This window comes from Carya illinoinensis, chromosome 9 (assembly GCF_018687715.1).
Source record: "Carya illinoinensis cultivar Pawnee chromosome 9, C.illinoinensisPawnee_v1, whole genome shotgun sequence".
Lineage (NCBI taxonomy): Eukaryota > Viridiplantae > Streptophyta > Magnoliopsida > Fagales > Juglandaceae > Carya > Carya illinoinensis.
In genome coordinates, this window is record NC_056760.1 from 35,657,606 (window position 1) to 35,681,285 (window position 23,680).

At 36.0% G+C, this 23,680-nt stretch overlaps 3 protein-coding genes across 3 annotated transcripts; all 3 read right to left on the reverse strand.

The window, feature by feature from the left end:
* Window positions 1–7,504: 7,504 nt before the first annotated feature.
* On the reverse strand, window positions 7,505–8,449 carry LOC122277040 (uncharacterized mitochondrial protein AtMg00310-like). Its single transcript, XM_043086923.1, has 2 exons — window positions 8,371–8,449; window positions 7,505–8,271 (listed from the first exon to the last, which is right to left on the reverse strand). The coding sequence occupies exons 1-2, from the start codon at window positions 8,447–8,449 to the stop codon at window positions 7,505–7,507; spliced, it is 846 nt and encodes a 281-aa protein (XP_042942857.1).
* Window positions 8,450–9,429: 980 nt separating this feature from the next.
* On the reverse strand, window positions 9,430–10,410 carry LOC122277041. Its single transcript, XM_043086924.1, has one exon. It carries the CDS (start codon window positions 10,408–10,410, stop codon window positions 9,430–9,432), a length of 981 nt encoding a protein of 326 aa, XP_042942858.1.
* A 9,702-nt stretch (window positions 10,411–20,112) lies between these two features.
* LOC122274989 (APETALA2-like protein 3) lies at window positions 20,113–23,347 on the reverse strand. The gene is made up of 10 exons (XM_043083880.1): window positions 22,575–23,347; window positions 22,407–22,432; window positions 22,255–22,285; window positions 22,056–22,143; window positions 21,825–21,970; window positions 21,577–21,621; window positions 21,389–21,489; window positions 21,113–21,252; window positions 20,855–20,971; window positions 20,113–20,736 (listed from the first exon to the last, which is right to left on the reverse strand). Exons 1-10 carry the CDS (start codon window positions 23,105–23,107, stop codon window positions 20,455–20,457), a joined length of 1,509 nt encoding a protein of 502 aa, XP_042939814.1. The 5' UTR covers window positions 23,108–23,347; the 3' UTR covers window positions 20,113–20,454.
* Between the last annotated feature and the right edge of the window lie 333 nt (window positions 23,348–23,680).

A 23,680-nucleotide genomic window follows, 5' to 3' on the forward strand; every position in this document is an offset into this window, starting at 1 on the left:
TGTTTTGTCAATTACTTCCTAATTTAGTTTAATTCTTAATTTAGTTTTATTAATTTCTGAGTTTAATCTATTAGTCCTTTACATTCCGATCCGATAATTAAAATCTAAAAACATGAATCTAGTCCATGACTAGTACCATTTTCCATCCATTGCACATATCATCATTTTATTTTCTCTTTGTGAAGTTTTTCACATTTTTCAATGAGTTTGATTTTTAAGTAACTTTCCCTGAGAAGACGATTTAGGAATTTATTTCTAATTATTACACGACATCCTCCTGCACTTGAGATAGCTTTAGTGCTACTCTTTTTTTTTTTAGTGAGTCAAATATCGGGTGAGAAGATTGGCCATCTAGTTTTCTACCCACCTGTTGGGGCTAATTTTGGCCTAAAACTTGTTTTTCACTTCAAAATTTAATATATGAATACAAAATCTGAAAATATATAAAATTAAATCTTATATATAAATATAAATAAACCTAATAAAGTTGCTAATTAATAATCCTAACCTATTACAAATTAATCTAAAAATATTACAAATAGTTTGAATAACTTAAGAATTAAAATGTTGCAAATTACAATACATCAAACAAAAAAGGTAATAAAATAAGAAACTTAGTCCCTCCAATTCCAAGTGACATCATAAACTTGAAGAAAAAAAATAAGGATGAGAATGAGGATATGAATCATATGATGGTTTAAAAAGAAAAGAACTTTAATTAGGAAAAAACAATAAACTCAAACTACAAAGAATTAATTAACGGTATTGTATCAAAGTCAAACAATAAATGTGCAACCGATGTAGATTGAGATGAAGCCTCTTTTCCCTAACTTGTCCTCACAACATTTAAATTTAAAATTAATTTTGTCAAATAAATATAACATAATCTATTAGAAGCAATATCAAAGAATGCATTAAGGGCGATTACCACTTCTAGGGTTATCAACATCGCCCTCCTCATAGCTTTCCGCAAAGTCCACCACCCCCGAACCTAAATTGACTTCCTTTTGATATAATTTTGAGTGCAAATAAAAAACTCCACATTTTTAGGAGACAATGAACTCCAAAATAGACCCAATAGGTGCCCACTAGTGCTAAATGTGAACTTTAAGACTACAATAGAAATAGGAATGCCCAAAATGTTGCGGATTATCTCTCTAAGAATAGGATACTTAACGACATTTACCTTCCACTAATTTAAGATATCAAATGCCTCCATATATGATTATAACTCCGCAGACAAGTATTTTTTTTTTAGTCCAATTGACTATCTAAATTCTTCCAAAGCTTGTGGGTATTGTCAAACCCCATACCCTACTTATGCTTTTTTGTCATATCGGCTTCAGGAGGAGGTGATGCAATGGTTGATGGAACATCTATATTAACCCTCCTGAATGCAGGAACTCATCATACAATCCATTAAAGGTGTCCTTAACTCTAAGCACAAGTTGGTCCGCCCATTCCTTCCCGCTAGTGTTTTCCAACCCATACATATATTTCCATCTATTTTGTATTGTGGGTCAAGAACAATAGCGACATATAGCAAAACGTTAATTCTACTCAAATCTTCCCAATATTCCTCATACTTGAACCTTATGTTCAATGCCACAATACTTAAAGCAGAATCAACACTTTGACACGTCTCATCCAATTCCTCCTTCACCTGAAAAGTTTGTTGACAATATTGATTGGATATTACAAATAAATATCAGAAATGGTGCACATGGCATCATAAAAAAACCTAAAATATTATACAAAACCTAAATATTTTCCCCATTAACATCGTTGTGCTGCCTCGATATCCCTTTGTCCTCATCAAAGTGATGGCCAGACATATTACACGTCCTCATCACCCATGGCATCAAATGCCTTTTTATAATGTTCGGTTGTTTTCAACATCAAGAATGTTGAGCTTTATCATGTAGGAACATTAAGACACAATATCTTCTTACATTCATGACTCACAGCATGAACAATGGTCTCGAATTTCTCAAGTCTAGCCGGCGAAGATTTCACAAATCTCACCGCATTTCTTTTTCTTGCAATTGAATCATGTTCTTGTAACTAAATCATGAACATCTTTCAAACTGTCGATCATAATAAGATTGAGGACATATGCACAAGCTCGAACATGCAAAAACTAACCACCTAATATAGACATATTTTTTTCTCTAACCCTATTCTTCAAATACTCAAGTGGAGTATTGTTAGATGGGGCATTATCAACTATTATTGTCACCACCCACTCCAAACCTGACACCTATATTCTGGACCCCACCTCATTCCAAATGGTACCACCTTTCCAATGGTGTTACCTTTGTAATTGGCATTTTAAACAAAATTTAAGAATCTTTTTGTGTAAACCCCAATCACTATTTGCAAAATGAACAGTCAAACACATATAGTTAAAATTTTGGACTGATATCCATCTATCAGTGGTAGGGCAAACTCTTTTACCCTTTCGTAAATTTTTTTTTAATAAATCCTTATCTAGGTCGTATATTTTAAAAACATCATTAACTACCATGTGGCGAGAATGAATGTCAAACCTAGGTTCCAAGTCCTTAGAGTAAGATTTGAACCCTTCACCCTCTACAAACCGAAATGGTAGCTCGTTTATTATGATCATTTGAACTAAACTCCTCCTACACCTTTACAAGTCAAACTTCACAAACCCCTTCAATGTATTGCCCCCACTACTCCCATCCACCATCTTCTCAAACCCAATCTCCGATGTAGACTAGTTCTCTTCAAGTACTGCAAGTCTTATAGAACAAGTCTAACACTTTTTCTTTTAAATGATTAGTCAATTGGAAAGTACCATGTTGTTTATGTGACAACCATAAACAACACCACAATGTTTACATTTTACTTGTTGATCATTGAGGTCACCACCCTCTAATTTTGTAAAATGTTTCCATAGGATGAAAATTGGTTTTTTATTTAGTGGAACCCTGGGTGTTAGGTGTAAGGGAGATAGCACTAGTGCAAGTTTTTGGGCTTGGAGTAGTATTATGATCAGCTACACTAGTTCAGTCACCACCAGTAATGGATTTGACAAATAATCAAACGCTTGAAATGTGCGAAGTATCAAAGATTTTAGGTTTTTAAAATCACACACAAATTAAAATCATATAAGAATCATAAAATCTAGTTTGGGGTTTCAATTTTGAAACCTTGAAAGCCCAAAATAAATTAGGTTATGGTTTCAAACTGAACCCCTAACCTAATTTAGGGTTACTTTAGTGGACCCATGGTTGTAAAGGTAAGAGTAGGTATAGGGGAGGTGGCACTAGTGCTAGTGTTTGGACTTTGATTCGTATTATGATCACATGCACTAGCACAATCACCATTATCTATGGATTTGACAAACAACCAAACACCTAACATGATGTGAAGTATAAAAAGTTTTAGATTTTAAAATACACTCATCTTATATCATATCATCTCATCTTAATATCCAAATACCACAAATATAAACATTTTTCAATTTCAAATTTTCAACATTTCAATTTAATCATTACCTAATTATTGTAACTTTTCCAAACTTTCAAATAAAACACGAAACATAATTCAGATTTTTCAAATCCCAAAATAAAAATTATATTATAACAATATTTTAACTTTATAACATTTTTACTCAAGTTTTTCTCTCCTTTCCCAAAATACAATAAAAACCTTAGCTCAAATAATTTTACTACTATTCACATATCATCTCACTATCCAAACCAAGACTAAATTTGAAACTCCTAACCTAATTTAGGGCTTCGATCTGAAACTCCTAACCTAGATTAGGGTTTCAGACTACGACTCTAAACTAATTATAAGGGTTCAATCTGAAATTCAAAATTAGGTTAGAGGTTCGAATTGAACCCCTAGACTATTTAGGGCCTCATATTTGACACCTTAAAATTATCTGGGAGTTCAATCCAAACTCTTAAACTAATTTAGGGTTTCAGATTAAGCTCAAAATCATCTTAAAAAATCAATTCAAAATCGAACATATAGCATACAATCTAACTCCACAACATTCAAAACACAACCCCATCCTCCATTGAACATATATAATAATCCAAAGTTTCACACTTAGCACTTTGAGTTACTTACAAGATGATATGAAGATGAATATGAACGTGGTGAGGGCTAGAGAGAGAGAGAGAGAGAGAGAGAGAGAGAGAGAGAGAGAGAGAGAGAGAGAGAGGGAGGGAGAGGGAGAGTGGGGTAATTTACACTAAAACGAAATGACATCATTTTATTCTAAGCTTTTTAATATGTGTAATATATATATATATAAACCCAGGTAGGAACAGTGCCCCACCTGGCATCCTCCCCTCATGTCTTTTACAGGTTGGTTGCCCGCTCGTCCGCCTACCTAATGCAGGCAAGCTAGCCCACTCGTCCCATTGTATATTCTTAATTTGTATCGAGAATGTACATGATTGAACTTCACTATCTAGGAAGATGTCAAAAAGATAATTTTCAAAATGTGTTAATTCTATTATGGCGACTATTCTGATAGGCCGTGGATTCAGAGATGAGATGAGATGATTTTAAATAAAAGATGAATGTTGAATAAAATATTATTAAAATTTTATTTTTTAATATTATTATTGTTTTAAGATTTGAAAATGTTGAATTAGAATTTGAAACTTGTGAATTATTTATTATATTTTATGTAAAAATTTAAAAAAATTATAATGATAAGATGAGATGAGATGTTTTCCGAATCTAAATGGGACCTAAAACAAAATTTTGGTCTAAATGTCTAAAGCAAACCGATCGTACAAGAAAAACATGCTTAAATTCTGAGCAACATAAAATGAGGGATAAAGTTTACCGATTATTACATGACCAAAACAAGAAGTTAAAAGTGGTAAATCTAACTACATGATCATGAGTATGAAAAAGAAGTTCATATATGCTCCAAAACTTGTCTTCTACCTACTCTTCGTCCATCCTTCCAAAACCATCTAACATGCATCCTCTGATTTCCAACAGTAAAGCTTACAAGTTCAGGTACTGAAACATTTCACGTCAGTCCCACATGGATGCTCAAGTTGTCAAGCTCAAATGACGTTACGTCGAAACTTGAAACACAAAACATTTTAAATGCATATATTTCAAATGCAATTATTTTGACCCACAAATAAAATCCAAAATCAAGTGAATTTCCCATAACTGACGCCGGAAGTCATGCAAATCAAGACAGGAGCTTATGATTTCTAGCTAGCGAGTAAAGCACGTACGGACGGACGAGGTCGTAAACCATGCATTCATGCTCCGCCTGCCATTCGCAGTTTCAGAGTCATGAGTACACTCATAAAAGAAACCTAATGCATGCACCTTTAATTACAAAGTAGACCGCCACAAATATTATACAGAGAAAAATAGAAGGTAGGTTAGCCCCTTGCAAACGAATAAAATATGATGTCCGTATCCAACAAAGATCATTAAAAGAGGGGGAAAAAAAAAAAAAAAAGCAATAAAGTAATAATCTGTCTGAGAAATCTAAATTATTAACATAGTACGCAATGAAAATTATGAGTACTACGTAAAGGTTCCGTATATGTATTAATTATGTTTGTTGAAGTCATGTACTCATGTAAATCGTCATAAGTAGAAAGAACTCGACCACGTTGATTTTAAATGAATCTTCTAATCCATTCATCTTCATAAAACGTCATAGATGGAGTGCGCAGACTCTGTTTAATTAGATGATAGGTTAAGGATCAATCGCTTCACTTCTATTTATAATTAAAAATAATAATATTAATTTAGTCATAAAAAGATTTCATAAAAATAAACTCAGGAACCATATTTTATGATCAGTATCACCTATATCTTTATATTAAATTAATATATCATAATAATATATATGCCATATTAATCTCTTAATAGAGTTTTACTACTTATCATTTCTACACACTATACACCACACTTATTTTTATTTATTTTTAATATTTTATTTTGTTATATTCTTCTTAAACTAATTGAGTTTTTCTACTTATCATCTATATACCACATATTTGATCAGAGAAAAAAAATTAAAAATAAAAAAAATATATATCATAATATATAGTATATACGTAGAAATGATGAGTGGAATTTTTTCCCTTAATATGAGAGAGATGTAGTTCTTGCACTATAATATCTTGCGTCATGCCTTCCCCAATCTATATATTATTGTTATGATAAATTTAATTTATATTTTTTTTTTCTGAAATACTGATCTCATTAACCAAGATATTACAATCAGACACTACACTTTACAACACAACAAGCATAGTGATGAGAAATCTACAATAGCTCTGAAGCCACAATGGACTTAATACATTGAGGACACACTTCAATATCATAGACATCCTCGGACTCCTCCAAAGCCGACTTTGCTAGCTGGTGGGCAGCCTTGTTTGCTTCCCTTTTGACATGAGACGTTGTCCACCTGATGCTTGAGTTTAGTATTTTCCTAGCATCCTCAATCAGGCAACCCCCCATGCTCCAATCCACTTCCTTTCTAAGTAACAGATTCACCACATGCTTAAAATCACCCTTAAAGCAGACCTGCTGCAGACCAAGTTCCCTACAAAAAAACTGCAGCCACAAGTAGACCATAAGCTTCAGCATCCGATGAGCAGCCTTTGAGAGACCTTTGAGCACGGAGAGTACCTATAACCAATCCCTGGGAGTCTCTAACCACGGCACCTATGCCAATACGCCCCTCCCTGTCTCTAACTGCAGCATCCCAATTAAGTTTAAACCAGTTACTCTCAGGTTTCTTCCACCTCTGGACGTCTACTGGAACTCTTCCACTGGCTTCACCTGAGGGTGTGACAGATTCTTCATAAGCTCTAGCCTCTTCTACTGCCTTCTGAAACACGCTTGTGGGATGCAGGAAGTTCTTTCCATGGAGGACATCGTTCCTCCTGGACCAGATACCCTTCAAAACTACAGCACATTGTTTTAACTCAGTAGAGTCCAAGTTCTCAGCAAGGAGAGACCACACATCAAAGATAAAGTCACTATGGCATACCATCTTCTGGATCTTTTTGCTGCTCTGGTTCCAAACATCCTGTGTAGCAGGGCAGCTCCATAATGCATGGCTCGAAGTTTCAGGTGCTTGCTTGCAGATAAAACACAAATCATCACCCACAATCTTCCTTCTCTTCAGATTTGCCATGGTTGGTAATGCCTCACTGCATACTCTCCACACAAGCATCTTGACCCTCAGGTGGACCCTTAGCTTCCATATACCCTTCCAAATATGCTTGTCCTGAGCCCTATTTGATTACTCCCCTTCCAATTCATCCTCCATTTGTTGATGGAAATGGTAGCCACTCCTCACTGAGTATTGTCCATTGGTAGTATACGGCCAAACCATCCTATCCTCTCTACCTCCCACACTTACTGGAATGGCTTTTATTGCTTCAACCTCCCTTGGTGAAAATAGCTGTTGTAAGAGTGAGTCCTTCCAGGTCTTCAAATGTACCTCAATGAGGTCACTAACCTAATCACACCTGCAGTCAACTGGTCGAGGAGATGTAATCTGGAATGCAGGGAGAGAAGGGACCCAGCTATCCTTCCATATGTGCACCTTGCTTCCACTCCCTACCCTCCACAGGAGGCCTTTTTTCAGAATCCTCAAACCTGCTTGGATACCCCTCCATGCAAAGGATGGTCTTGACCCCAATTGTGCTTCCAACAGATTAGTCTTACTAAAATACTTTTGCTTGAGTACCTTGGCTGCTAGAGAAGTAGGATTCTGAAGGATTCTCCACCCTTGCTTTGAGAGTAAAGCCAAGTTGAAACTTCTAAAGTCTCTAAAACCTAGCCCCCCACTCTCTTTGCTATGACTAATCTGTTTCCAATTGACCCACTGAATCTTTGAGGATTCCTCATTATAGCCCCACCAGAACTTCCTTAGTAATTGATTCAACTTTCTTGTTATTAAGCTTGGAATCAGAAAAATACTCATGGAATAGGTAGGGATGGCTTGCAATACTACTTTGAGAAGAACTTCTTTACCTGCTGTAGATAGAAACTTAGCTTTCCAGTTAGTAACTGGAGACCAAGTCCTGTCCACAAGATTATGGAATTCTGCAATTTTCCTTCTACCCACAAGTGCTGGTAATCCCAGGTACCTTTCAAAGTTGCTACAAGAATTCACCTCTGCCTGCTTCAGAACTTGGTCCCTCACACCCTGATTGGTGTTCCTGCTAAAAAAAATGGAAGACTTTTCTTTGTTGAGCACTTGGCTTGAGGCTCTACCATAAACTGTGAGAATGTCAAGCACAGTAGCCAGCTCTTAGGGGTTGGATTGACAGAAGAGAAGGCTATCATCCGCAAAAAATAGGTGGTTGACTGATATGGAACCTCTCCCTATTGGTGCAGGTGTAATTAGACCAGACTGTTCTGCATTGTTCAACAAGGCAGTGAGAGCTTCAGCACACATAATAAAGATATAGGGGGACACGGGATCACCCTGTCTGAGGCCTCTAGAGGGTCTAAACTTCCTTTAAGCTTCCCCATTAACCAAGATAGAGTATGAAACTAAGTTGAGGCAGGATTGAATGAGGTTAATCCAGTGGGAGGGGAATTCCATCTTTACCATAACTGCTTTGACAAAGCACCACTCTACCCTATCATAAACCTTACTCATGTCTAGTTTTAAGGCCATACACCCTTTTTTCCCCGACATCCTTGACTTCATAGAGTGTAAGACTTCATAGGCAACTAGAACATTGTCTGAAATGAGTCTATTCGGCACAAATGCACTTTGGTTCAAGGAAATGAGTCTAGGCAATATCACTTTCAGCCTATTTGCAATTGTTTTGGATATAATCTTGTAGATAACATTGCAAAGACTAATTGGTCTGTATTCACCAACTTTCTTTGGTCTTGCAACCTTTGGAATGTGTGATATATAAGTGTCATTGACTTCCTGGAGAGAGCCATTATGGTTGAGTACCTTTAGGGCAAAAAGACAGACCTCACTTCCAACTACCTCCCAATGCTTCTGAAAGAAATGGGCAGGGAACCCATCAGGGCCTGGAGAGTCGAGAGGGTTCATTTGAAAGGCTGCCTCTCTCACCTCTTCCTTGGTGAAAGGATTTTTAAGCCACTGTGTCATCTCACCATTTAGTTTTGAGCTCATAGACCCCAAACACTCTTTAAAGCCAGTTGGGACAGAAGTTCTAAAAAGGGAAGAAAAATAACCTGTGAATACCTCCCCTACTTCCTCCTGCTCAGCTACAATCCTACCTTGAGGATCCTCCACACTTCTTATAGTATTAGTTTTTCTCCTCTGAGATGCATGTAAGTGAAAGAATCGTGTGTTTCTGTCACCAAACTGCAGCCAGTGTTGCTTGGCTCTCTGACGCCACTTTAGCTCCTCCACTGCCATTGAATCCTCCACTGTTTTCTGTAATTGAATCATGGAAGGATATGTGTCCCAGTACCAACTTTTTGGTAGTGTCGAATCTGGTCCAAAGCTAGTTTAGTGGCCTTCTGGTTGGAAAATTTAGTTTCTTGCTGCCACTTCTGCAGACCCCTTTGGCATGCCTCCAGCTTATGTCTCACTGTACCTGCCCCATGCCCTCCAAGATTAAGGCTCTTCCACCCCTCAGAAACAACTCTTTGACATTCTTCACTTAGATCCCAGGCTGCTTCATACCTAAAACAAAAGCCCTTTCTCTTCCTGCCACTGTTTGGTTTTTGTTTTGTGACATGCAAAGGGGAGTGATCTGATTTTACTGCTGCTAGTACACTGCAGGTTGCATCACTAAACATCAAGTTCCATTCTTTATTTGCCATTGCTCTATCTAAGCGCTCCTTTGTGAAATCTCCCCCACTTCTATTGTTTGACCAGGTAAATTGAGGCCCCTGAGAGTGTATATCACTAAGATCACATGCTTCTACTGCTCTTCTAAAGTCTTCTATCTGGTTATAAGGTCTTCTAGCTCCACCCACCTTTTCTTTTTGGTCCAATATTTCATTGAAATCTCCAGCACAGAGCCAGGCAGTAGGATTGGAGGGTTTTAGCATTTCAAGAAGGGTCCAGCTACTCTTTCTCTTTGCAGTTACCGGGTGTCCATAAAAGCCTGTGAATTGCCATGCTTGGCCTGTTTCAACCTCATGTACTAGTGCACTTATGTGCCATTTTGTGTAACTAATGACTTTGACTTGCCACTCCTCCCTCCACATAAGAGCAATTCCTCCACTCAAGTTGACACTATCGACTGCAAAACACCCATACATTTGCAACTGCAGCCTCACTTCCTCAAGTTTTTGTTTCCTGCTCTTAGTTTCCATCAAGAAAACTAAGAATGGGTTCTTTTCCTTACTAAGATTCCTAAGGATTCTAACTGACCGAGGGTTCCCAAGCCCTCGGCAGTTCCATGTTAGGAGATTCATTGATTATGGCAGGGCTGGGGGCCAGCCACTGCCATTGGTTGAAGGTTTTCAGTTTGGTCCACCCTTCTCTTTTGATTCTTCCTCTCATGTTCCTTCTCATCAAAATGTCTTTTGAGACTACCTCTAGTATAGATCTTCAAAGGGTTATTAGAGATTTCTGTTAAAACTTTCCTAGTGTTCAAGTTAGTGCTGATAGCCATCTCTCTTGCAAGCCTTTTCCATTTTCTACCCATCGTGATTTCACCCTTCCTGATAGAGTTCTTACATGAACCAACATGTTGAGTGATACCACCTAGTTCCTTTCCACTGCCTGGATCTGTTTGAGGTCCCTCAGAGGTTGAAAGTTTTTCCCGTGTTGATTGATGCTGTAATGTTTTAATATTAACTACCTCATGTTGAAATAAACTTGTGTCAGGGTCCAGATCCATACCTTTTGCTTGTGTATGGTTTTGGTCTGTAGAGTCAGCTACCAGACTGGCTATCTCCTGTATGTACGACCCTAGTGGCACTTTTGGGGTTGGACTTGTAAGTCTCTCTTCATTGGGAAAGTCAGAAGTGCCAGCTGTAAGTTCCACATTGGTAGCTTGCACTCTAATTTCCTTCTGTGTCTTGCCTATTCGAGGGTCATGTACCAACTTTTCTGCTTCTGTCAAGTCAAGCACGTCCGAATCTTGTTCATGCATAGCCTTCTGGTATCCTGACCCAGGCTCGCCCCCTATGTCTGTGCTTCTCCCTTCAGGTTGCCGTTGGTGGTGGCTACCACCATGAGAGCCACCATACTTTCGACAATCAAAGATGTTGGTATGCATTGGTTGGGCTCTAAGCCAAGGACCAAACTGTTGTGGTTGATTCTCTCCTTCCTGTTGTTCATACCTCTGTCTCATGCAGTTTCTTCCTCTATGGTAGAGAATCCCACATTGAAAGCAAAAACTTTGAAGCCTCTCATATTTGAAAGAAATCCAGTGACGTTGGTTATTGACCACCATCCATTTTCCTCTCATCAAAGGTTTGTGAAGGTCTATAGCCACTCGAACCCTCATGCATCAACCCCATGCACGTCCATCTGACTCAGCTTCCACTCTAATAACATGACCGATGGATGCCCCTAGCTCAGTGCCGACCTCTTCTGTCATTGTTACTAATGGAAGGTTGTGCATCTGTACCCAAAATGGCTCATAGCAAAGCTTAAGGTTGTTGATGGACACCTTTCTATCCAGCTCTTCCACCGTTAGCAGACATCGATCAAAAAACCAGGGCCTCCCACTCAGCACCTTATCTTTGTCTTCCTGATGTTGGAATTCAATCAAAAAGAACTAATCTCTTAGCTCCTTGTATCTTACCCAGCCTACCAAACACCATATGTGGGACATGGTAGTTCTGAAAGCCTCACTGTTCACATTCTTCTCCGTTAGAGCTCTCCCAACTATGCAGAATTTACCTTTTACATCTCCCTGTTTGATCCCCTCTTGCTTAACATGTAAACATGTGCTTTCCTCAGTTGAGAGGTTTAACCTCTCCCAACGTTTTGCTAAGTCCTCCTCCTTCATATCTCAAGTTACGCCTAGACACCAGGAAGACTAGGAAAAAAAGACCACTCTCGATAACACAACAAACTAAAACTCACAAGATGTGAGACCAAAACCTCCACTGGAACTCCAATGAAGGTACTGAAGCCTTACTCTATCTCTAGAGAGCAGAGAAGACACTCTCGAGAACAAATTGCTTCCAACCTTCCTCTGAGTCTCAATTTAATTTAATTTATATTTTAATTCTTAATTTTATGAATCAAACCCTGTCCCATTACTCGTGTAGGTGTCATCATGTGACCCCCACAACCCAAAAAAATACCAACCCACACACACCGAAAAGATCAGATTTAGGACAATGACTCGTGAGGGAGCCCTAGGCCGGTTTGCATGTGGACCACTAGTTGTCTGACATTGCAAACTGTTGGTGCTGGTTAATTCATATTGTGTGCATAATTTGGGTCTAGCATGAAAAGAAGATAGACCAAGATATAGTTACAAGGGAGCTGAGAGAGGGTGCTCAAATGTCAACGTTAAGCTGGAGTAGTGAATCTTGTATTGCTGTAGATGAATCATACTTGCCAGAATCATCCTGTATATTTCATATTTCATATTTTGACACTGTACGTACTACTGTAGCATTCGTGTGGAAAGTTGGGGTACTTTGGAAACAACTTACCAAGAAACGTACTGCTTTTACTACAATGTGAATTACTTTTCTTGTTTCTTTCTTTGGCCCTTACCATCATGCATTAAGTTACCATCATGCATTGAGTAAGATCAACTTGTTCGGGATTCATTTTGTGAATTTAACATGTTTCTAAGGTAAGAAGTGCTAGTTTTCCATAGAGATTTTATAAAAGTTATCAGTTTATAAATTAACGTGACTAAGTATGATATCAAGTTAACTCTCACGTCAGTTTGTAAATTTAATTTAATTTCGTGTAGACTTAATATATCTCTTTTAGGATCACAAATTATGACCTAATTATGTAATTAGCCGATCTCTTGCAATGAACGAGAACTTGACCATAAATAGAAAATTTCAATTAAAAAACAAAAGTAGCAGCATGAAAAACTAAATCTGGCCTATAGTACGAAAAGAAGAAGAATAACGACAACAAAAGCATTGTTTGGCTTAAAAGCACACCGCGCGTAGTAATGCATGCAGTAGTACTTGAGCCTATCGCATGAAAAAATGAATAATTAGAAATATATTTTTGATTTCATATCAATTTTATTCAAAAGTAATGAAATAATTATCAGAACATCTTAGTGGAAATTTAAATGCATTTCTATTTCTCTGCATATAAATTTATATACATTCAATTCTGAGTTGATAAGGTGTTCATTATCCTATAATTTTCTATAATTTTGAGCTAGAGAGGTAGATATTTAAGACAATATTTATTAAAATTTATGTATTGATCGTAATTTGTATGAATTGTAGAAAGTTTTTGAATAAAATATTAAAAGAAATCATTGTATTACTAAGGGTGCGTTTAGATTTTAGATCAACTGAGATCAATTCATTTAAACACTCAATTTTCAAATTACTAAACATATTTTGACTCAAAACCTCTTTACACGTGAGACCTACAATATTTTTCGACTCAACGTATACCTCTTTACACGTGAGATCTATAATTTTTTTTAATTTTTTATAAATACATCTAAATTCATCTTAACATCTAAACTTATTTTAGGTGGGTATTACAAAGCTTACTCTATTATCTCAACTAATTATTATTTATAAAGAATTCAATTTATCTCAACTTAACACAACATTTATACGGGTGTTAAATATCAATTATTGTCTCGTGAATATTAGTAGGTGAAAACATTTATGACACATGCATGCATTTAGAATTTAAAAGGGCACTGACATGAGATGAAACGCGTACATGGGTCGTCTCTTTCAAGTTTCAGCCATTAATGTTTTGATACCGCGGTGAAATACTGCTCTTTTAATGCATGTGCAAATCAAGTACTTGCATTACCCCTATGATTCCACATTCATCCAATCTAACTATTTGTATGATGCATGCCCAATAATTTAGCTAGAGTCATTCTTTACCAGGATTGATAAGTTTTCCGTATCTATCAGAACTGCTTCCCAATTTTTTACACGGCAATGCTAACATTACTAGAAAAACATCAAGGGTGGCAGAGTTCAGGGATGAACACTACAAGAAAATGGGCCTGAATCAGCGATTTTTTAACTGCTGCTAAATAAACCGCTGGAAATAATGATTATAAGTAACGATTACATGATCGCCGGCCTTATTTTTTATTAACCTCACGCGTGGGCCTATTTTCAATATTTGGGCCGATTATTAAACTAACAGCAACGATTTACATCGCTGCAATTAAAACATTAATGTCCCGGCGGGGTCCCTGCTTCGCAACAAGCCCGCGCGCGAAAATTAGGAAGTTTTATTTTCCCCCCCTCTTCCATTTTTCTTCTTCACCGTCCCGACACCCACAGTACCCAAGTCGATTTTCATTTTCCTTCAGCGGCATTTTCGCCTACCTGCAAATCCACCCACCCGAACCATTTAATCCGCTCAAAATTTGGGGTTTTTTGGTTTGGCCTTCCGCAGTTCGCTGCAGACCCATCGTTCCCGAGAGCATACAAAACCCATTTGCTCTGCCTCCATCTTAGGTTAGCTTGTGACTGGGCACGGGCATTCCACCATCGTCATCGGAAAATCTCTGGTTTAAAGCTTGGGACTCTGTTTCATGAACCACAGGTATTTCATTCTTAAATATCCCCACTCGTTGGTTTCGAAAAAATGTGCATTTTTGGCTTGTAGAACAATTTTTTGGGATACCGATTGTGAAAGCTTGTCCGGCGTGGACGTATACTGCAGAGTTTTACTGATTTTTGGGGTTAAGGGCGAAAGGGATGCTTCCTGATTGACACCAGATTTCATTTTCCCCCTCTGAGAGTAAATATATATATATGAGCTTATATGGATGTAGGCGTCGAGTAACTTGCCCTTGTTGAGCTTAGTTGCTCCGGTTGTCTTCCTCAGCTACATTAAATTAATCAACTTCTAGTTACATCACTAATATATTCCTAGCTTATTTGCTGAAAATTACTAGTTTGAAGCTACCCGAGGCATTGGCTTTGTGTATAGATAGTGGTACTTTTTTTTTAATCCAAACATGTTGATGGATGATTGAATCAATGGATGTTAATTAGATTAGTTTATTTCTTTTCCAATGATTAAGTTGCCTACCATCATTAGAAACTTGCCCAAAATCTCTGCATATTGGGAAAATTAGTACATTGAGAGAGGATTAACTCCTAAAAAATTGATCACTTAACAATAACATTAACCACAACAACATTAACTGGTTGGGTTTCTCTCTCTCTCCTCACATGAGCATGGAGATTTCTTTAGGCCCTCATAGCCATCAGGTTTTAGCATCCTCCCTCAGATTTCTTCGAAGAAGCAAATTAAGCGTTCGAGAAGTTATGAAAATTCTTAATTATTTGCAAGCCAAGAACACACTTTTTCACATTTATAACTTGATAAGATTTAATTTACACCAGAAATTTAAAACTTTTTGCTTTTATAAATAAGATAATGTCACATCAACAATGTAAAGCTGGGTGCGTCAGTATAAGATTTTATCTATACGAGAGACCTAGATCTCGTTTGATTATACAAATAAAATGAGATGGAATGATAAATATATTGATAGTAGTGAGATAGTTTGTAAATAGTAGAAAAATGATTTAAGTGAGGATATTTTATGAAATTTTGGGAAAGATGAGAAAAAAAGTTGAATAAAAATATTATAAAGTTAATATCTTGTTAGAATATAATTTTTTTAATATTATTTTTGTTTTGAAATTTGATAAAGTAATAGTTTTTATGTTTTGTTTAGAAATTTGAAAAATTTGTAATGATTAGATGAAAAAGTTGAAATTTTAAAAATTTAAAGTTGAAAAGTTTTTGTATTTAAATATTGAGATGGTAAAAAAAATAAAAATGCTAAAACACAATACTAAAAAATAAAAAACGCAAATGCTTAAAAAAAAAAAAAAAAAAAAGGTGATCATTATATATGGAAGGAAGACTTTGTCGATATACCAATCATTTTCCTTAAGTTTGGGGTTTAAGATGATTAAAGGACGAAAATAATACTTGAATCAATGAATTTGCCCCCTCAAAATTGGTTTTTTGATTTTTAATTTTATTTAATAATTAAGTAAGTGACTATTAGTGAAATTGTGCATTTTTTATTTAATGGTTAAAGATAGGGAAGAGTATCGGCCAATCCGGACCGGCAAAATCGACTAGACCAGCTATTTTAGACCGGACCGAGAGTAGGTCCGGTCAGTCTCGGTCCAAATTTTAGTGGACAGATTAGTTTCGATCCGGTCCCGGTCTCAGTCTAGGGGTTTTTTACCCCGGACCGGACCGAATAATAATATATATAATATTTTATTATTTATATAATATTTATAATTGTATATAATTAATTATGATTTTTATCTAACCTAATAGGTTAATATTTATAATTTTATACTAATACTAATATTTATACTAAGACTAAATTACTAATAGTCTAAATTAATACTAATATACTATTATATAGTTATACAGTATACTAATCATAAATTCACAATAATTAAATCATTATAAGTCTATAACTATATCTAATAGTATTAGTATTAGTATCAGTTAACTTAATATCTAATATGCTAGTATTACTATATTAGTAATAAGATTATAAGAGTATTAGTATTAGTTAATTTAATATCTAATATGCTAGTATTAGTAATAAGATTATAAGAGACTAAGAGTATTAGTATTAGTTAACTTAATATCTAATATGCTAGTATTAGTAATAAGATTATAAGACCATAAGAGTATTTCTTTTATTTAATAAATGAATATATTATTACATAGAGTATTAGTAAATGTGTTGGGTTTGAAGACAATGAAGAGATATAGTAAATTAGTAATAATAGTTATTAGTTATTATCTATTAGTAATAGTGTTATTACATATTATTAGTTATTAGTTATAATATTAGTACTAGTGTATTATTAATTATAATAAATAAGTTAATAACTATTACTAATTTACTATATACTAATAGACTAATTGTATTAGTATTAGTGTATTACTAATATATATATTAGTAACTTAGTAACTTAGTTATATGTATTAGTAATATATAATAATAGATAGATAAAACTAATAACTATATGTAATAATAGTATTATTATATCTCTTCAAACCCCATACATTTATTAATACTCTATGTCATACTATATTAAATAATAGTAAAATACTCTTATTATTAATACTCTTTGTAGTTATATTAAATATTATATTACTAATACTCTATGTAATTATAGTAATTTAATACTAACATATTACATATTAAATTAACTATACTAATGCTATTATAAATTTATACATATATGATATATTATAATTTATACCATAACTCTTATAATATGTTAATATATTGATATATAGTAATACTATATATTATAGTTAATAGTTATACATTAAAGAATATAATAATACATTGATACTAAATATATATATATATATAGTTATAGACTATAATGATTTAGTTATTATAAATTTATAATTAGTATAACTATATAATAGTATTAGTACTAGTGTATTATTAGTTATAGAAAATAAGTTAATAACTATTACTGATTTACTCTATACTAATAGACTAATAGTACTATTATTGTATTACTAATATATATATATAATAGTATATCATATGTATATATATTAAATCCATCACAATATAATTACATAAGTATTAATCAAAATGCCATTGAATTTAAAAAAAAAAAAGAGTCAAGGGTGGACCGAACGGATCAACTGGACCGTCCCGGTCCTTATGGAGTTCAGTCCGATCCAGGGTGGGAAAACCCTTGATTGAATAGGTCCAGTCTAGTCTGCAAAATCTTCCCGGATCGGACCGAACTTCTCCTTAGTTAAAGATGTTTAAAAAATATTTTTAAAAAAAAAAGAAAAAAAATTTAATTACAGTAATATTGTTAACTTTAAGGAACCAAATTCACGAGAATGAGTAGCACACCTAAACTTAGGAAAAGTTTGAGAAATAAGATGATATGAGAATTTTGTACATTGTAATAAGATAGTTTGTAAATAGTAATGAGATAGTTGTTTTATGAGGTTTTGTAGAGGTAGAGAAAAAAAAAATTGAATAAAAAATATTATAGAATTAAAATATTTTTAAAATATAATTTTTTAAATTTATTTTTGTTTGAAAATTTGAAAAAATTAAATTATTTTTTATTTTTTATTTGAAAATTTAAAAAAATTGTAATGATTGGTTTGAAAATATTTATATTTAAGTGATATTTAGAAATGAAATGTAATGAGATAAGGTGAAAATTTTAAAATGAAATTTTTTTCCAAACAAACCTTTAAATAAACTTAAATAATGATTTTACTTACTTGACCCTGTCTGGAGAGTCCGATAAGCTGCTAGGGTGTAGTAGTTTTCTGTTATTTATAAAAGAGTTTTATTGAGTATAAATAAACTCGCGTACTAATCTGTATTTTAATATTGATTCTTTTATATTTAAAATTTAAATTAATATTATTTTTAATAAAACTTATTTTTTAATTAATTATATTAAATTAATGTATATATTAATATACAGTTATATTTACGGTTAAATATTTCCTTCGTCACGACGGGAGGGAGGGAGGGAGTAGTTCCAAGTATTCACAAGGCATAAAACGCCACCTTTGGTAAGAGTTAGGTTGAATACCCAACGTGGAAACTGCACAAAACGCACTCCAACAAGCTAGGCGGCAATGAACACTGCTGCAAATTACGAGGTATTATGAATCCTTCTCAGAAACAACAACAGAGCTTTCAATTTCTTCGACAACAGACAGAATAGCACAGGTTCACGTACAGCCTACAGAGAGAGAGAGAGAGAGAGAGAGAGAGAGCTGTTTGTTTCCAGGGAACGTATCGTGGCTTCAGGGGGTACAAGATAGATACCCTAGCGGCCATAGCAACGTTGCACAGAGCCCAACAAAGAAAGAACACAGCACAGCAAAGCTAGTCATAATGCACGTACGTACGTAGCCGTTGAAGTTTGGTAACAATAGGGTAAAATCAGAAAGAAAAGCCTGACAAAATAATCAAACCTTTTACTATTCACATGCACAAACTATTCCAAAGTTCGAGAAATCAATTCAATCAGATTCTGTTCACACTGCTATCATCATACTATGCAGACGTCCTTTTTATTTATTTTATCTCTTTCCCTCCGTCTTTCGCAGGTGTACGAAGTTCTTGCAAAGCCGAGGAATCCGGGAACTACTTTAAGCTAAGTAAGAGGACTGGGGTGGACGGGACGGGACCGGGAGCCCCCAGGTTCTACACGTGGCTTTCAACCAACAGACAGAAATGACGTACGGATCTTAGGCAATCATGTTCTTCGTCTGATACGTCCCAAAAAACAGGAAGACGAACAGGGGAACATTACAACTTCGTTTCTGATCTAAAGTCCAAACCGGAAATCTCGACATAAAATATCCTTCGCGTGCAGTTTTAAGAAGCAATTCCGACGCAAATTTTCTCTGGTTGTCGTTTTTTCTCTCTAAATATAGCGTTTAAGACCTCAATTTTCATAATCTTACAAAATTTGAAAATCTAGGAGATTTTTCTTTTTTTTGGGATCGGATGTCCGAGTACAACGTTTCGACTAATCTAAAAAATTTCTCTAAAATTCACAGCCCTTCGACAAAATTTTTTTCACAAGTGTACTTCAAATAATTAAAAAAAAATAAAAAATCCTTTCAATCCGATGATATTTTCTAAAATTATTTGCACTCAAAAATATTGAAACCTTAAACTTGAAAAGAACATACTCCCTAACATAAGGTCTTTACCACTTGAACTAACCCCTAATGAATTACCTAGGAGATAGATAGAAGAATCAAATTTCAAATTGCATCAATCATCAGTAGTAAATTACGAAATTTGAAAATCCATTGAATAATTTTATAAGAACGTCAAAAGTCAGGACTGATTTTGCGTTTTCTAAAATATTGGTTATGGTAGTCCTTCCTGCTTCATATTAAGTAATCCCTTTGTGTTATTATTAATCCCTATACGGTAAGATACATCGTAAATGTATATAAAAACACTCCTAAGCAAAACTTTGAAGTGACAATGTTTTCTTTTCAAATCATTTCACAGGACATACTTTCTGAGCTTTGTGCAGGAGCTCATTGAAGCACAAAACCAGGATATATGGAGGCAGAAATACCCAAATCTACTTATGCCACAGAGCTAAGGTTCTTTAAGTTTGAAAAATCTTCACATGGAAGAAAAGATCATATCAACTTATGGAATCAGATATCCATAATGCAGAAATCTACTGAAACTAATGAATTCAATTACCAATCTTCGTTTTCCTAATTTGCCTACATCTTCTTCTGCTTTCAGAACAAATTAGAAGATTTCCGGGTTGTTGCTATGTTCTTCCTGGTACTGATTTCAGCTCTTGCAGTGGAAATGGGACATGGTGGTAGTGTGGGTGATTGATGGCAAAGAATGTTGGTGGATGGATGGTTGTATTTGGAACATGAAGTTGACTAACAGCAGCTGATGGATAACTGGTAGTTGTTGAAGGGAATCCTGATGATGCTGCAGCAGTGAAGAGTGGCACTTGAGTCGCCCCACCAAAAGGACCGCAGGTTTGACTTGGCCAACATGGCGAGGACTCAACTTCCATCCTTTTCTCCATTGCTTTTTCCTGCAAACAACAAGAACGAAGATATTCGTGAAATAGGAAAAGTACCAATTAATGTGGCTTTTATTATCACTTAGCAGGAAGTTTATACTGGTATAATTAGAATGAACGGGGGAATTACCTCATAGATGGAAAAGAGACTGGAATTTGCACCACTCCAGAGAAGAGGGTGCTCAGATGCCTTCGCAGGTCCATGAGGAACTTGAATCCTCACTGTTTCTGAAGCAGTGTTCTCAATCTGCAAAAGAGTAACAAAGGTTTGCCAAGCAAGCTAATCAGAGACCTAGCCCCACAAAATCGAAGAAATTGCTTGAAATATATAAACACAGATTTTCAATTGGACTGAGTGGGGAATTTAACAATTTCGTGTCAGCATTACCCTTGGTCTCCTATCAAAAGGCATCTCCTCCCAGCCACGCAGAAAATGAAAACTGCTTGCGTCAGTGCTGTTCTCCTTCCCCGCATTAGAAAATGAAGGTGGAGCCATTCCCAACTGAAGATCAAGATTTTGATTGCCGTCTGTTTCCAACGAGACAAGTATTTATGTCAATTTATAGAAAGGATCAATGCAACACAAGCATTCCAGAAAAAAAAAAAAAAAAATACAACAGGCAATATACATTGTCCAGGAAAAATAAATAACATAACAAACAACCATTATCAGCCTCAGGGATAATTTCCTCTTCATATGAGCTCAGCTCAAAGTTGGTGACAGCATCCCTTCCATTGCATTTTATGGCAGCCTTGTCATATGCCCTGATTCCAGATAACAAAAATATATGAAGAGAGGTCAAAGATATAGAGAACCAATACAATAGAGATCCCATATATTATCGTTAAGACCTTGCAGCCTCCACCTCGCTATCAAATAGTCCAAGATATATATACCTGCAAGGAAGAAATCAAAACCACCCAATAAGAATCAAGCTCCCAGTGGTTCCCACAAAACCTATTCGATCAGCATTATCAGTTTCTCCATTCATTTTTATAGTGATTTTATACACAATAGGAACACATAATCAATTCCAAATTCCACACTCAGGTATGTAAAATTCAGCTGTAGGTGTAGAACTTAGCAAAAGTGTCCTCACTTCTTGCCCAGAAACTGCCCCATACGAGCTTCCCATCTCCCACATTTGTGCAGCGTCACTCCCCTGTACTTAGAGCTTCCCCTGGAAAACCCGGTGCTCTGGCGGCGTAGGATATGCACAAATTCTTCCTTGGAAAAATTACTCATCTGCAGAGACAAGAAGTGCTATTACTAACAAAAAGATGGAAAATATACAGTCACTAAAATCAACTCCAGAAAAGTCCACACTCACATGCTTAATATCTTCATCATATTCGCTTATATTAAAATTGATATCAGCATCCAATCCACGAAACTTGATTGCAGCCCGATCATATGCCCTAAGATCAACAAATTGCCATAAAACTCCTTCAAGACTATCCCAAACACAGTTCACATCAAGCAATGGAAATACCATTACAAGCAGAATTTACAAGCACAGTTATGTATACCTAGCCGCAGCATGAGCAGTGTCAAATCCTCCTACAAAAAGAAAAATTATTCCGACAAATAAACAATGTTGGTATCCGATTTCTTTATAACTAAACCAATAATCAAATCACAAACAAAGAAAGTAACTAGTACGAGACAAACTTGTCCTTACCCAGATACACTTGCTTCCCGCAATCCCTGCACAAAAACACGCAAAGAATGAACTCAAAACCACGCAAAATATACCGCCAAAGTGATCAAAGTTCTCGTAACATAACAATCAACCAGATTCTTATAATAACGATAACAATCATAAAACTATGGGCTGTGAATCACTGACCAAATATGCGATTCCCATCTTCCAGTTCTTCGGTAAAACGTAACGCCGCGATACTGCGAGCTCCGAGATCTCGGCCCCCGCCGACTCTTCTTCACCTGCGGCCTATGTTGTTGCTCCCCCCGCTGCTGCTGGGCCGCCATCCTGTGCTCCGCCCCCATTCCGCCATAACTCGAAGTGAAACCCATCCACTCCTGCCGCGAAGACTTACCGAGCCCGAGCCTGGACCTGGACACGTCGGCCTCTCCCTCACCTGCTCTGCTCACTGGAAATAACTGGATGGTCCGGTCGCATTTATCGAGCTCTTTTCCGGGGCTGATCGAGCTGTTATCCTTGAGAATGCCGAAGCTGTAAGCGAAAGCCGCATCGTAGTAGTTGGAGGTAGAGTCCTCGTCGCCAGCACTAACAACGGAGGAATTGAAGCTACCGGAGCTCTCCTTTGGGCTTCCGGAGAGGCGTAGAACCTTCTCCCCCACCATTTCCACGGAATCCGAGGCAGAATCCGCGGAACCTACGCTGAGATTAAGATCCAGCATTTTCTCCCAAAAACAGTTTTACTCCACAAAATTCCTCCCTTAGGAGTAGAATAAAAGTTAACAAATCAAGCTCGTGACAGAAACACAAACACAAAGAGAGAGAGAGAGAGAGAGAGAGAGAGAGAGAGTCTATGGTTTTATAGGAAGAGTGGCCGGCGAGTCGGAATCATGGCCGGCTGTGTGATTTTTCCCGCAGATACAAGAATTTGTTAGCCACAGAGAGAGAGGGGGGGGGGGGGGGGGGGGGGGGCAGGGGCAGGGGTTTTGTACAGTTGGTTGGTGAAAGGAGCAAAGTAGAGAGAGGAGGAAGGAGGGAGAGGGAGAGAGAGAAAGGGGGGGTCACAATGCATTTTGTTTTCTTTGGCGCGTGCTTTTTACGGTACTGACTCTGTTACGCTCCCTTTCCACTATTGTTGGTAGTTATTATTATATTTTATTTATTTATTTTTATTACTCAAGAATATGCATTTTCACTCTATATCACATTTTCATTTTATATTCAGAAGAATTATATATTCATAATTATTTTTTTTCAAGATCAGCCCAAACAGAAAACACATTGGAAAAAAAGAA